At 35.2% G+C, this 16073-nt stretch overlaps 2 protein-coding genes across 2 annotated transcripts; both read left to right on the top strand.

Moving 5' to 3' along the window:
- The first annotated feature begins 2350 nt into the window (after nt 1-2350).
- LOC108576960 lies at nt 2351-9715 on the top strand. The gene is made up of 5 exons (XM_017940037.1): nt 2351-2457; nt 4689-4803; nt 4889-5001; nt 8743-8866; nt 8962-9715. The coding sequence occupies exons 1-5, from the start codon at nt 2389-2391 to the stop codon at nt 9042-9044; spliced, it is 504 nt and encodes a 167-aa protein (XP_017795526.1). The 5' UTR covers nt 2351-2388; the 3' UTR covers nt 9045-9715.
- A 2500-nt stretch (nt 9716-12215) lies between these two features.
- LOC108576953 lies at nt 12216-15538 on the top strand. The gene is made up of 4 exons (XM_017940029.1): nt 12216-12352; nt 13039-13099; nt 14362-14453; nt 15416-15538. The coding sequence occupies exons 1-4, from the start codon at nt 12302-12304 to the stop codon at nt 15536-15538; spliced, it is 327 nt and encodes a 108-aa protein (XP_017795518.1). The 5' UTR covers nt 12216-12301.
- Nucleotides 15539-16073: the final 535 nt, after the last annotated feature.

The raw sequence follows: 16073 nt of genomic DNA, 5'->3' as shown, positions 1-16073 counted from the left end.
AAAAATTGTTTTCTTCAAATTTTTATTACAGTTACAGTTTTTTTGTTTTACGTCCAGACTTCACTTGTGAATTGTAGTGTAATAAATTGGTACCTTTGGGGAAATTGTGGCTATTTCGTCCTTTGAATTGCTTATATTTCATCTTTGGAAAATGTTAGTCTATCTTCACCAACAAAGGAAAGAATTTTTAATTTAAATTTCTGAGTAATCTTTTAAAGACCGAAAAAATGTTACTTCGTTTCATTCGTTCAATCTTTAAGAACACTTCGATCGACTGAATTATAATGTTCCATCAATTTCCGTCTTATTTAAAGTAATAATCTTATTTAATTAAAAAAAAAGAAATTAAGTAACAAATTGTCCAACCACGATTGATCAATTATTTTCTGTGCTTTAGATTGTTACTCGAGCAGCCTCGGTGCAAGGCTTGGCGAAGGCGTTGAACATTTCTATGAAAGACTTTGGAGAATGTTTGGATGAGATCAATTTAAACGACGGTATTTACATAGAACAAAATATCTAACAATTTCTGTATTATAAATTATTTAGAAAAATGTTAAAAATTTAATATTCCCATTTTATACGATTTTTAGAATGAAAAATTATTAAATAGTTGTAAACCAAGGGGCTTGAAATGTTTCATACAAATTTGGTCATATGTATTTCAGGAACATATATTGTTATTTTTGTGCAATTATCTCAATTATTATTTAAGCTATTACATATTTCCCGCAGTGTGCCATTCTGAATAGATGTCAGGATTCACGTTGTTGTATTCATTTGAATAATTAATCCATATGATTATAATCTACAATAATTATAATCCTTAATCCATAATATTTTACGATTCTTCGAAACACTATAGGTGATTCGTCAAAACTGGAAAGTGTCTTCCAGAATGGAAAACTATCGAAGCAGGAGCCGAAAGAGTTTTTAAACGATTTCGGCTGTTTAATTGCGTGCGCTTTTGAAAAAGCTAAAATCGTAAGTATCACTTCATGTCCTTAATCTTCCGAATTCTGCCAATTTTTAATTTTTCAACGTCCAAAATTTTTTACTCTAATTTTCTAACTTCCCACAATTTTTAACCTGTTAACACTCAAAATTCCTACACTTCTAGCTTATTAACTCTTTTTTTTTTATTCTTTTCGCTACACTATTAATTTTTGTTTTGTCGATTAAAAAATTTCTTTCTCAATCCACGTTAAAATTTGTCCGTTTCGTAATTGATTCAGATGAAGAACAACGAGATCAACCTTGATCAACTGATGCAAACGGCAGAACGCATGAATGTCCGTGTGAACGACGAAGTGAAAGAGAAATTGACAGACTGCATCAGAAAATGTGAGCATTTATTTTTCATCGAACTCGATGAAAATGGGAAATTCTTGGAAACCTCTAAAAATAGTATTCTCAAGTATTTCTGTGCAAACATATTTTGCACCGATCCATCAATCGGAGACAAATATGTGAAAATCCGGAAACCTCTATTTTCATGTTATTTCCGTCATCGCGAATGATATAATTAGCACGAAATGTAGAGCGAAAGAAAACACTTCCTGGGAATTCACGATCTCCGTTACCTTCGTTTCAGAAATTGCAAACGCATTTACGTCATGGGTTATTGATAAAATTAGACGCATAATATAGTTATTGATAATATTAGACGCATAAATAAAACAAGCCAGTCGTCAAACAATCTAACGATTAATCAGAAGTGACGTTTTACGATAACGTTTATCTAATCTCTGAAATACGGGAAATATTTCGGTCGATTATTAAATGTACAATTGAAATTTCATTGTTCCAGCGAAAGAACACGACGACAGGTGTAAGATTGGCGCCGAATTTTCTACCTGCTTCACCGAAAATGTTCTACACCATTGAAATCCTCCGTATATTCTCTAAAAGTTGCGAATACATTGTTAAAAAAAATTGTAATCCGTATAGTTCCGCAGGTCGAAAAAATTGTAATTTTCGAATCACATTTTGTTGGATTAGTAAAGTGCGATTTAGCGAACTTTTTCGTTACTCTTTTTTGTTACTCTTCAAATTTATTTAAGAAATCGAAAAATTTGTAAAAAATTTTAATACAAACGACCTACTTTCTCTTTCACTCGAATTCAAGATCGAAACGGAGAGAAATTGAACAAACGAGAAAAACCTAATCGTCAGTTTATTTTGCAAAACGAACGCATCATGCATCCAATCATTGTTTTTCTAATTGCAATTTATCGATAATGAAACGTAAATATAAAGTAACACGAGCGTGTATCTTTAACCCCTAATCTCGATTCTGCGGCATATAAATAAAGCTGAAAGAACGATCGATTTCAGCAAATCCAGTTGATCTATCGAACAAGTCGAATCGTTTGATTTCGCGTGACAATGAAGAATCTCGTGAAATTCCAAGCCACCAAGTGTCTCGTGCTCTTTTTGTTCGCTTTCGTCGCCTATGTAAGTAACCCGTTGCACAGAATGTAAGAAGATAAAAGAAACGACATGTCTGTGACATTTGTGTTGCGCAATTATCAACTTGAAATATCGATCTATTGATCCGTGATGTAATCGTATGGCTGATGACAAAAATGAATTATTCAAAGCAGACTTGATTCGCGCGTATAAGTTGTAATATAATTTAGAGTTAAATTGATTAAATGAAAAATTAGTTGAGCTAACGAAATTGCTGGAAACTAGTATCGTTGCTAATTCGATAATGAATATAGTCACTTTTAATGATGCAAACGCTAAGAAAAAAATGCCGATAGTCGAATACTGTTGGAGTTAATTAAATATGTAGGTGTCTGTCCTTTCCGCGAACGGTCCCACGACACCTCCGTGCGAGGATGCATCGCGGGGGTGAGGCCCTCGGATAGGTTGAATACATTTTTCGATAGTGGTGGGGAAGGGTGGTTGGCAAAAACTATTGGTTAAAATCATAGGTGGGAAAACTACACGAAAATGCCACCCCCTAGACCATAGGTCACTCTCAGGTACCAAGCGTACCTTTGAGTGACGCACGCGGGAATTCCGAGTGCCTCGAACAATGACCGCAGCAGACAATAACGTTAAGACGCGCTTCGGCTCTGGTGACCATATGAATGCAAAAAATGTACAAGTTAAAAAGGCGAAGATTCTAAGTCGAAAACGAGGCAATAAAAATGAAAGCAAGTTCTTAGATTGAAAGACTGCGATTGCCGCGGTGCTGCTACGAAACGAACGAAGGCGAAAAAATATACAGGGTGTCCCGTAACTCCTCGAACACCCGTTGTTGGGGTGACTCTGAACAACTTTTTCCTTTACCAAAATGTTGTTTGAAGCTTCATTTTTGAATTATTAACGAAAAACACTGGCCAATCAGAGCGCGCGTAGAGCCCGCGCTCAGGGACGAAGAACAGAGGTTCATCCGCATCAAAAAAATTTGACTTTGCACCGCTATTTTTATAAGGCTTAGAGAAATGGGTTTTTGCCGTCGTTCCGACATTTGCATAAATTTTTGAAAAAACTGCAATTAGTCGGAATCGTGAAGAAAATAGCGAAGGTCGTTTATAACGCGTACGCATTTGTTCGATCGCGCGCGGGTGAGCCTCTGTTCTTCGTCCCTGAGCGCGGGCTCTACGCGCGCTCCGATTGGCCAGTGTTTTTCGTTAATAATTCAAAAATGAAGCTTCAAACAACATTTTGGTAAAGGAAAAAGTTGTTCAGAGTCACCCCAGCAACCCCCTATTTCAGGGTGTTCGAGGAGTTACGGGCACCCTGTATACAATAGAACTACATGCTAAGAAATTCAAGGGTCGGGCGGCGGGCATACCTGTCGCGTATTAAACAGTAGGTTTGCTATGAAAATGATTGGAAATTATTGGGGTTGGTGCATATGAAACGTCATTGTGTTTCTTTAAAAAATAATGTATTTAATCGAAATAATTTTCAGAAGGATTCTATACATTTTTCCCAACAATTAACTAGTATCGTTGTTCCAAATTTATAAACAACAGTAGTCTTGGAATGGAAAAATTCTTTGAATGCTGTCTTTCATTTAGGTGTCTTCATTTAGGAATAATTTATTTGTTGAAAAACTGTTCAGGTGTTTAAAGAAATGATGGTCTGTTAGATAGGTGAGGACGTGGAAAAATTTCATGTTCTTTGCCGAGGATTGTTTTCGATAATTCTTCTTAAAACATTATCATCCAATTTTCTGCCAATTTTTCAATAAAAAGTCACCAATCTTCAATTTTCTATACCAATGTTGACGCGTCCTAACATTTACATAACCTTCTGCAAATGTTTTACCATAGTTTTTTCAAGCTTAGACTTGTATTAAAAAAATGACGCGAATATATCGATTATTAATAATAATTAATAATAATATCCGAACAATTGTATTACCAATTTTTTTATTATTCAATACAGTAAATTTCTTCTTCTTAACTACTGTCTATAAAAATTTACGATCGGAGAAGATTTGAAAAAATTACGTCTCATTTGCACCAACTTAATTGTATTATCATTATTTCAGTAATGCGAAATTTCGGCAAATATAGTCGCTTTTAGTGACGAAAGGGTTAAGAGAAATCTGCAAATAGTCGAATATTTTCGAAATTTCTAAGAACTATCTTCAGTCGCTTAAAATGATCGAATAATTGAAATAATTCTCAGCTGCTCTAAATTGTTCCAAACTTTGATTTTAGACGACTGCTGAAGCAGAGGATACAATGCCCAAACTGATCAGAAGTTTAGCGGATTTATTTTCGATCAGCACAGACGCTGCTAGTTCATGCGTCCACTCGACAATGGCAACAATAGGTAAGAGAAGAAACAACAATAAAACATTGATATTATCTGTTAGCGTTAAAGTTGAAAATTGAAAGAATCCTCGCTTGCTTTGCAGAGGATATGAGACTGTTCGAAGATTCACTGGCAGAAAAAGTCGATACTTTCGGAGGTATAAGTATAAGAAAAGCTTCCTGCACTCTGGCTTGCTGTGCTCAAGCGCAAGGAACGGTAATTGATCTTTGTATATTTCATTGATTGCAACCAGACGAAACAGAAAAGAAACGTAACAGTGAAAAAGAATTTTCGAAAGTAAAAATGTTGCATCTTCATAAAAAATTCATTTTAAGAGGCCTCTCACTTTTAGACGTGCGAAAAGTAGCTGTTCTTTCTGATTTTTTTGCAAGAAAATTTACTATTGAAATGAAACTTCGAATGATTATTACTCGTATCTTGAACGGTGCGCTTAATTTTTTCGGTGGTAAAATATAGTACAGCTTCTGTATGACATGTACCTGAAGTAATCCTTGCGCGAAAAAAAGGGTTTTCAGTGTGTAAGATTTTTCGGCTCTAGCATATCTGAAACAAAAACGCCGCGAGAGACTGATTGTGTAATAGTTAAAGTCGGACATCGTCCACTCTGGTTGAAAAATACCAGAGAATAGGAAAATGGCGACATGTCAAAGTTGCGCTTCGAGTTTTTCATTCGAAGTTAGAATCTATACTGGAATCTTGCTGGGATACTAGTCAAATCTCCTAGTCAATTTTCCAAATTTTAAAAAATCCTTTCAGGAATATTTTTTTCAAAATTTCAAAGTACCTTTTCCAAGCGAAAGGCCCCTTAAGAAGCGCTCGATGACGCACGAACACTACCGATGATGCACTGGCCAGTTTTAATGAAACAATTTCGAAATAACGCGCGTGGGAGAGGAAGAATGCGAAGGAAAAGTAGGAGATAAAGTGTTGCATAAGTCGTCTGCAGTCTGAGTTATTTGACAGGGGAAGTTCGGTAACCCGAAAATTCCAAAAAATTTGATACTTCGCAGAGGTATAGTTCAATTGACGTTAATAATGAAACTATTTTTCGTTTCGGCAATGAAACGGTCCTAGAGGTGAAAACAGACATACAAAAAATGGCAAGTTTTCGTATTATCCTGAATATTTACGAAACCGTGGAAAATATGGAGGAAAAGTTAAATTCAAATTTGTGTGATTTTTGATTTCCTACAAGTGTTGAATTTTCAAAAAAATTTGTCACCGCTACACTTTTCACCCTTAGGACCCCGTTTCGTTGTTGAAACAAAAAATGGTTTTGTAATTAGCGTTTCTTGAACTACTTTTCTGCAAAGCTTGAGAATTTTTTTTTTACATTTCCAATTATCGAATTTCCCCTGCAAGTTGCAAAAATCGTTTCATAATTATCAAAGTTGCATAACAGACGTCTTAGCGTTACGAGTTGTGTCAAATTATCATTACTGAGAAGTGTGGTAAACTATTCCATAAAAAACACTTAACAATACAGACTATACAAAAATACACACAAGAACTCTCGAGAGTCTAGAATTAAATACGGAAGTTCTGTCGGTTTCAAATAATAAAAACATTCTCGAATAACTCGGATAACGAATAGCGGGGAATTAGAGTTCAACTCTACTTAGAAACACCGCCGAGGTCAAAATAATTCATTAGCAACTTTTTCGTGAATTTTCATGTAACTAAACCGTGATTAAACAATTATATTCATATGGATAGAGATGTGCCGGTGATTATAAAAATGGCTTAAGTCGTATATTTTTCGTTTCGAGATGTTTAGAATTTTCCCACTGTATTAAAAAATATTTCTTTCGTTATGTTGTTATGCGACGCGAGGTCCCGGAATCGGAGCCACGCGGCTAAAATCGCCTGGTTTATTGGTTACAGTAGGATAGTAGTTGGGAATGGTTCGGACGAACCAGCGTATAGCTAACGCCGGAAGCCGAAGGTAAGACTTTTCGAGGATGAACCACGTATGGGTGTGACGTAGAGCCTCTATACATATACGCTACCGGCCAAATGTTTGGAATCACTGTGCAGTGCAAGTTAGATAAAAATTTCGAGAAATAAGTTAGCAGTTTTAAGAATTTTTTATCATTCGAATCAATCGAAATGAGTTAAAGTGCTGCTGATCTCCACGATATCAATTTCAAATCTGTAAAGAATTTAAGTAGTGTATGTAGGTGACTTTTCGAGGACGAACTGGTATATGGATAACAACCGGGAGCCTCTAGGATAGTTTTCGAGGACGAACCACGTGCGGGTAACGCGAGAGCCTTTATGGAACGTGGACGAGCCGGTGTATGGATAATACCGGAAGGCACAAAGCTAAAGGGTCGTGAACCTCGTGTATTCTAATAGTTGATATATGTATTTCGAACGGTAAAGACATATCGTTGTGGGTCTTCTTTGATCGTTACTAATACTCACCCAGGATAGGTTTTTTGGTTGAAATGTGCGAGTATGGCATTAACAAGGAGATATATTCTAGTATAAGATTGAAGCTACGAGTTACAATGATCCAATGATCATTTACAATGAAAGTTAAATAATTGTGAAGGGTTTCAGGAAACTGTTAGAGAATAGATAGAAAAGGAAAGGTTAGGGGCGTTTCGTCCTGGGCCTCCTAGAGCACTCGTCAGTAAGGCTTTCTAGGAGGCCCGTGTCTTAGACGCGTGAGGGACTGGAAGGACTTTTTTTTTTCTCTTCTCTTATGTGGTTGTTATGCGGTGCCCGGGGCAGCTGGCTGCTTTATTACCCGCTTGTGACCTGGATAACTTGATGTGAGTATGTGCATATTTTTGGGTTATTTATAAATAGACCGGAAGGACTCGGGTCAGAAGTTGTATATATACAAATAGGAGCCTTTATGAGGACTAGTGAGAACTTGTGGTTAGTCCGTCCCTTTCGTGGCAGAGCGTAGGAGGCTCGCTACAATTGAATTGGTCAATTCTCGGCTTGGCGAGAATATTCCTTCTGGATTTTACGCGACGAGCCACGGGGGTGTCTTAGACAGTATTGAAAATATAATTGTAAAATGCTCGAAAGGGACAACAACCCGATCTTGCTCGCGTTCAACGTTCCGACTGGCAGAGTGACGTTCTCGTCTCAAGATTAACCCCCTGAGCATTTTCCTTCTTCTTTTTTATATTTATCCTATATTCATCCTAGTGACCTTGGCCACTTTAACTGTCTAAGGAGAGATGACTGTTGTTAGCAGCTGCCTGTATTTTCACATGGGATGTCAGATTGAGTAAGAGACCAGAATACCCCCTTAACAGTAAAAACAGAGTAGAAACTTATCCTAAGTGTAAATATTAATACTATCAGCTAGGAATGAGGTATGGATGCGGTCAGGTTGCCATTTACCACGGGTAGAGTCAGTCTTTCGACTGACAAACAGGAGGGCCAAGACTAAGCCCCTGAGCGTCAAGAATCAGCTCCTTATATACCCCGAAAAACTATAATTTTCGGTGTTGGGGTAGCTGGATTCCGTGGGAACGAGCTGCGTTCGCTTCGTACCCCAGCCCTTATCGCTAGCCACGGGCTGCATGATAGACTAAACACTCGACAGTTCCACGCCGTTGTTTCGGTTATCCTGCGTACGCAAGAATGTAATAAAAGATCGAAGCAATACAAAAGAAATGATAAATTCAATTTCTTTAGATTTTTCACTTAGACCACTTTCATAATAACCGGCACAAATAGAAGTATACACGTAGAAAAGAAAGTCGGAAAATTACAAACGATAATACTCACCAGTATCGAGTATTCACATTTTTAAAAAAGTTGCTAATGAGTCGTTCTGACCATTCAAAGTGAATGAAATTTTCTTAGTAGACTCAACGTCCATACTAGTATCTACAATTTATTCTACAGTTTTTCAAAGCACTATTTAATGCAAAGAAATAAAATCTGTCATATGTGTATCGTTTTTAGATGTCAGGCTCGAAATTGCAACTGGAAGTTATAAACAATGTGATCCAGAATGCGAGAGGTCGAGATGTCGACGCACAGATAAAGCTCATGTACATAACGTTCGTGAAACAATGTGAGAATGAAGGTACGAAATATTTGTATGCTTATTTCAACAAATAGAATCCTGCTCGTTCGTTTTAACGTTAACACTATTCTCTTGCTTTTTTCGTTTCTTTTTAGTGAAAAATATCACCGATCGCTGCGACGTTGTCATGCACTTTATAAGGTGCATGAGCGACAAAGTCAGAGAGACCGATTTCTAACACTTCGAGTGCTATGGATGTATACACGCGTAGACTACTGGTAGATGCTAAGAAATGAATCGAAATATTGGATTTATTTTTACGAATATATATAATTCTATGACTATCTTTCCTTACAAATGAGTATCGCGTTTATGGTGATGGTAATTTAATTTCGAAGTATTTGGTAGTCAAAGGGTTAAAAAGAAATGTACCCTGTTTTGTCGTCTCTTTTTTTTTTTTATGAAATATATACTTGAAAACCGCATAGAAAATTTTCGAAGAGTTTTTGCAGATCGTATCAAATTAAATAGGTAAACTGAAATGGTTTCTCTCTTCTCCAACGGCGAATAATGCATTTTTCTTACGATAATCGTTCAGCGCAAAGAAATTTCTTTATACATATGTAAATAGACGTCGCGTATGAATAAAATCGACGCAGTTCTTTACGTAAGATCGATGACATAACAAGTGTTCCATGAACGTCCCACGGAAACTGCGAAACTTACAAATTCAACAACATCGAATTACATATTCGTGAAAAATAAATCTATTTAAGTTGTGCAGTATCAATGAATTCAATCGAGAAATTAAGGCGTGAAAAATTGATGGCATATTTAATAAATATTGAAATTAATCACATTTTGTTAAAATTAATGTAATAATAACAATTCAACCTATGATATAACCTCCCTGCGAATATTAAAAATTCTTTTTTTCTCTCAACTTTCAAACGAAAGGGTAAATTTTAATGACAATTTTTCAATTAATTCGTTTCTTTTTGTCATTTCTATGCCTGTATAGACGAGATATCGCCAAGCAACCGCCACGTGTAGGAAGGGAGCAAAGTCGAGAAAAACCCATGAAGTGACGCTCGACTCCAGGCCCTTTTCCTGATCATTGATTGGTCGGAAGCAAGGTGCCAAAACTAGTATAAAACCGACGTACCTGCACAAGGTCGACAGATAGTGTAAAACGATACTCCTAGAACGACACCCGTTCGAACTAAACATTAAATAAAACGACATCAAACACATTTCTGGAATTTTACGCCTTTAACCAACACGAAACGAAGGAGATCTCAACCGTTACGGCCCGTTCCGTAACAGAGATCTATACTGATCGCGTACAGTATATCTATAAATACTTCTGCCGCTTCGTTTGCTTTTCAACGTGTCGTCAGATATAATGAAGACTTCATGACTCTGCATGTCCTATGATGAACTATTATATTTGCGGGAGATTGTTCAACATTGTCACGGAAAGGAATAATTAAAAAATTCGGATTAATTCGGGGAATTATGAACAATCCTGGAAAATGCAATGTATGCTACTACTATATTTTATGAGAATTAAAACGAATTGTTCGATCAATTTTTATTAACACCTGGCTTACAATTTTTTCTGAAATATTTAAATAAAAATAATAATACTGTAATATTTTCATACTTTCTAGATGTAAAGAGTCGAAAAATAATAATTGTTGAAACTTCTACCTTATCTTGTAAAATTCGTTCAAAAATGTGCTAAAGAAATTACATTTTCGTTATTGCATATACTACCAACATTTCAAATTCGAAGTCTGACACTATTTTGAACTTAGAATTAAAGCTACCGACTCGAAATATTCGACTTCTAAGGAAATTTTATTTAAAAAAATTAACAAACAAAGAGTGATGGAAAGATTCATTCTTAAAGTGGCGCACCACCCTGAGGCGTCTAAAAATATCTAAAGTTTGGAAATTTTTTTCACAGTTAACTACTAAATGAAAAGTGTCGATCTTTTCAGAGGATATAAATGTAACTTTCAGCTTCTTTTTTCAAATTTTTAAAAGGTACAAACGTTACAAAATGGAGGAGTTATTCGCTAATTGCGAAATATCTTCTGCTAACCGCCATCGGCTGGCAAGGATAGGAACGTCTGAAATAAACAATTCCGTTTCGTATGTAAACAAAAATGTGTTACCTACAGTGTAGCGCAAGATTTTTCAAAAATTGTAGTTATTATAGAAATGATGGCAATTTGAAGAGGAAAAACCTCTTTTTACCGAAACAAATCAACTTTAAACGTTTCTAAAAAATTCAATAATCGACATATCGAATAAGTCGTAAGCTACATTGTAGATAATACATTTCTATTTACAAATCTAACAGAATATTTTATTTCAGACGTTCCAATTCTTGCCGTCGATGAAGGCAAGCAATTGATGTTTCGCAATAACTTCTCCATTTTGTAAGATTTTCACTTTATAAAAATTGAACAAATAGCCGGTAGTTACATTTACAACCTCCGAAAAAATGGAAATTTTTCATTCAGTAGATATCTATGAAAAAAATTCCCAAACTTTGCCTATTTTCAGCAGCCTCGGTGTAAGTACACCCCCTTAATCCTTGAAATCTCTATCACCTGGACACCTTTTCAAACTTAAAGAACCGCTAATCCATGAAACGAGCAAACACCCATCTAATCGTAAATAATTTATCGCATAAACTGATAAATGTTTACAATATTTCTGAGAAATTAAATTACGGATAATTATTTACTTTAGGTACTCCTCGCCGATTTTGACGACTTTGAAATATGTTGTCAATATCATCATTCTGAACAACTTTTCCCTATGCACGTTACTTGACCGTAGTTTCCGCGATATTCGCAAAAATATTTTTGTCACTTTATATCGTATTTTCAATGATTGAGGTATGTTTATGGTAGCTCGGATTAGGTTTGGGTTAGATTCTTGGGGAGGGGGTACAGGGGGATGGGCAGATTCCTTCCTTTACTTCATAATAATACAATTACAGACATAATAATACAATTTCGCTATGCAGTACAAGAATAGTTGCATTTTTCGACATAATGGCTGAAATTTTTCAAATTTCTATTAGTAACAATTGAGAATAATGTTTAATACGAAGTGCAGTTATGTATTTCTATTCTAAACCTAACTGACTCGGAAACTAACAATGCCACGTTAAACATGTATAGGGAAAAATTGTTGAAAATGACGACGTTGACAACATATTTCAAGATCATCAATATCTGTGAGGAACACCTGAATTAAATAATTACAAAATTACGTAAACCCATGATTCGCCACTTCCATTCCAATCTTTCAATCTTCTGCTTCCATTGCACTTACCGGGCATATAAATAGCGGATCGAAACGTAGCCTAGCCAGTCGAATGAGACGTTCTTGTCGCGAGATTCCTCTTGAAACTGTCGTCACTCGACACTTTTTCCCAATAAACATTTGTGAATTATTAATATCCTGAAGAACATGAAGACCGTCGCTATTCTCCTCTGCACTCTTTACCTCGCCTCTTACGCGGTACGTTTTTGCCTGATCCAGGCTTTTTATGAATCACACATCGGTTACGTTGCCTCGTTTGCATCTGACTGCTCCTTTTTCAGCAACAAATTCAATACCCTGTCATACGTGTATAAACGATTTATCACTTGAATTGTACAGCGAATGGATGAAGCGTAGTTCTTGCAGTAAAAATGGCAAAAGTCGTACTTGGAATGGAAACTTGTCTCATAAATGAAATATCAAATTAATAAAATATCGTAAATTAAATACTCCTAGGTGAAAAAATGTTTCAATTACTAATTAATTTTCGCTTGAGTTGCTTAATTTTTAGGTATGGTAGAAAAAGGTTGAATTGTCTCATGAATTGAACATCGAAAATTCTTAGGTTCGAAAATATCACAATTCTCTGTTAATAATTGATTTTCGTTTGAGATGTTTAATTTTTGAAAGTGCAGTGCTATCAAGAAGCTTGAGATCACTATGCTTTGCGGGAATTTTCGGAAGATTTCGGAAACTTTTAACGAATATTTTATTCATCCCCGCAACATTAATTGGCAAATTCGTGAAAAATTTGTAGGAAAAAATTCACTGAAAAATTTTCTACGACAATGTATGCCTTAATACGAATTTTAGTGATTTTAGAGTTTTTACTTTCTTCAAATTATACTGCGAAAATTCATTTTTTAAATGATCATTCTCAACAGGTAGTTCACGCTGACGACAATGTGCTATCCTCTTGTATGGAGAAAATGGGTCTCACTATTGGTGAGTGGGATTCGATAAAAGAATGACAAATGAGTTTACATTTGATATCACTTTTTACGATATGCAAGCAGAAAAATGTTAGTATGTAAATATTTTCTTCTTTTTGATCTTGCATAAAGAGCGCAAATGTTTGACAAAATAATGCCAAGATATAAACAATGTACACTACCGTTCAAAAGTTTCATCGCATCCGTTAAAACGCAGCAAAAACTGAAAGTAACTATAGGAAGAAAAAACAAAGTGAATTAGGCAAGAATGATACACTTCACTCTGTTAAGTTCGATATAAAACTTTGCATTTGATAAACTCTATTGAAATTTCATTATTTCATTGAATGAAATGAATTAAATTACATTGTTTCTTTGCGTTCTGCGACTAAACTTATGAAAGGTAGGGTACAGGGCCGCATTTCTAAGTACTTTTGGAAGCCCTAGGTGCAACATCATTACGAGGCCTAAAAGGAACATGTCTATATTAGTTAATTAGATTCATACACATGTTTTTTTAAGTTTATTGAAAATAAAAATCAATTATTTCAGTGAAATAAAAATAACACAACATTGGAATCCGTATAATTGCATTAACCCCTTAGCCTATGATTACTTTTCTGACTAAGCACCTAAGCGTGAGCTATTTACCGTTTTAGTATTGTATCAGGTAACAAAAGCTAATTTGTTACAGATTAATTACATCTAATAATCCTCAGTCTTACAAATTAAAACGAAAGTTAGGATTACAATGAATTTTTCTTACTAATATAACTATTTTTCTCATATCTTCACCAGAATCTCTGCCGCGAGTCTGATACGTTGTCATATGTTAAGGGGTTAAAAGAAAAGTATAAAAATAAATCAGTTCAAATTTACTCTTGCGACCAAACGTTTTATCGTCTTTGCACTTCTGATAGTAGAAGTGTCCGAGCTGCATAGGATATTCTGAGATCCTTCTAGACGACACTTAACATTTGGTCTGTAGAAATTACCATTGATATCGACCTCTTGATGAATAACGGACCCTCGTAAATTTCGCGTTTCCGTTTTCAGCGACCTCTCGTTTTTATATTGTGAATTTAATATTTAAAAAGAAGTACTTTATTTTGCAACTATAACTAGGCTGCTTTTTATATTGTTGTTTGTGGATAGTAAGGTTTTAAAATGTGACCCCGTAGAGAGTGAGGCCGCAGCTTGCGCCTAAGACGCCTTATGACAAATGCGGCCCTGGTAGTGTGTATGATTTTTGTTGAGTAAATATCGTTCTGTTAGGCGATCTACCAAGTCTGTTTCGCGACAACACCGACGAAGGACGAAGAAAGCGTGGCTGCGTAGAAGCCTGCATCATGCAGGGTCTTGGTCTGGTACGTGCAGTTTCATTCTACTTAATCTACTTATTAGACACAGAGAATTCATCGAGTCGAGTAGTGAGAAAAATCTTCTATTTTACCAACAAAGATTGGTACATATTGTGATTTTTAAAAGGAGTAAAAAATTTTCGAAATAGAATTAGTGTAATTTAACCCTTTCGCTACGGCAGATTTTAACGCGTAACGTGGGTGACTGGCGGTAAATTATAAACCACGACTGGAAAATTTGTTATTTTGGCCGTATCGTTCTGAAATCCGGTTTATTAAATGAAGGTGAAAGCGCGTAAAGGATGAAATTAAGTATTAAATTAAGGTAGAAGTGCACCGAAAGGCTCTAACAGTGGAGTGCGAGAAAATTTTGCGCCAATAGTGAAGAAAGGGTCAATAAACAGAAAAGAACTATTTCTAATCACTTTAACGAACTTTAAATAAATTTGTAATCTATGTCAATTATGGTGTTATATTTTTCGAGTCTTCAGTAGTGAGAAGAATTTTATATTCTGCCCGAACATTGCTACATACTGTGATTTGTAAAAGGAATAGAAAATTTTCAAAATAGAATTAGTGAAATTTAATAAAAGAGGAAAACAAACATTTGTAACCACTTTAGTAAACTTCAAATAAATTCTCAATCTTCGTCAGTTTTATATTATATTAAAATTGAAAGATGATTTTTAATTATAGAATTACTCTTGAATTATTTCTCAGCTTATTTTTCGTAAATTTCATCCCCTCGGATTATACTTTCCAATCTAAAAAAAAAAAAAATAGAAAGGAGACCTTTCTTCATACATTTCACACACTTCGTTTCGTTAATGGTTTCCAAGTGAAAGATGAACGTTTTCAAAAGAATTTCTCTTCTGAGATGTTTAATTTTTCAGTATAGTAGAAAAATACACCGCTGACAACAAACTCGAGATCACTAATGCATAGCAAGAATTTTCTTTTAAATTCAGATGAACGGAAACGTCATTGATATGCAGAAAATCAGTGAACAAATTGACAAAGTGATAGATGACGACGAAAAGAAGGAGAGCGCACGCAAAGCTGTACAGGAGTGTGTAGATGAAGGTAAATAGATAACACACATCGTAACACAATAACGAAAATCCGTCATCAGTCGCTCAATTATACAATTTAATAGTAAATTATGTAAAATAAGCTGCATCCATTTTAGCTAATTTCTCATAAGTCGTAAACAATCTCTCTAACTTCAATCAATCAACCAAATACGCAATATTATTTTTTATAACAGTTTCTACACGGAACACAATGTTATAACATTTTTATTAATCCTTTGCACTCGAGTGATATTTCAACATTTCCTTCCATCAACTTTTAATAATATTTATAAACATAATATGTCAGGAAAAATTTACGATTACCTTTCCGCTGAAAAAACGAAACGTTAGATTTTTTTGCAAAATTATCAAATTTTACATTTTAGTGAAATTTAATAGAAATTTCAACGTTGATTTGTGGATTTTTTAAATTGTGAAATATCGGAATGAATGCTCATGCCTAGTATAACTGGCATATCTGATATTGTTCCGTCGCGCAGGTACGGAACGCAGGGGGTCTTCGGTGACCGGGTTTATGGCACGCTCGCACGAG

This window comes from Habropoda laboriosa, unplaced genomic scaffold, assembly GCF_001263275.1.
Source record: "Habropoda laboriosa isolate 0110345459 unplaced genomic scaffold, ASM126327v1 scaffold572, whole genome shotgun sequence".
NCBI lineage: Eukaryota > Metazoa > Arthropoda > Insecta > Hymenoptera > Apidae > Habropoda > Habropoda laboriosa.
The sequence above is the reverse complement of the archived record's forward strand: the minus strand, read 5'-3'. Positions and strand labels throughout refer to the sequence as shown.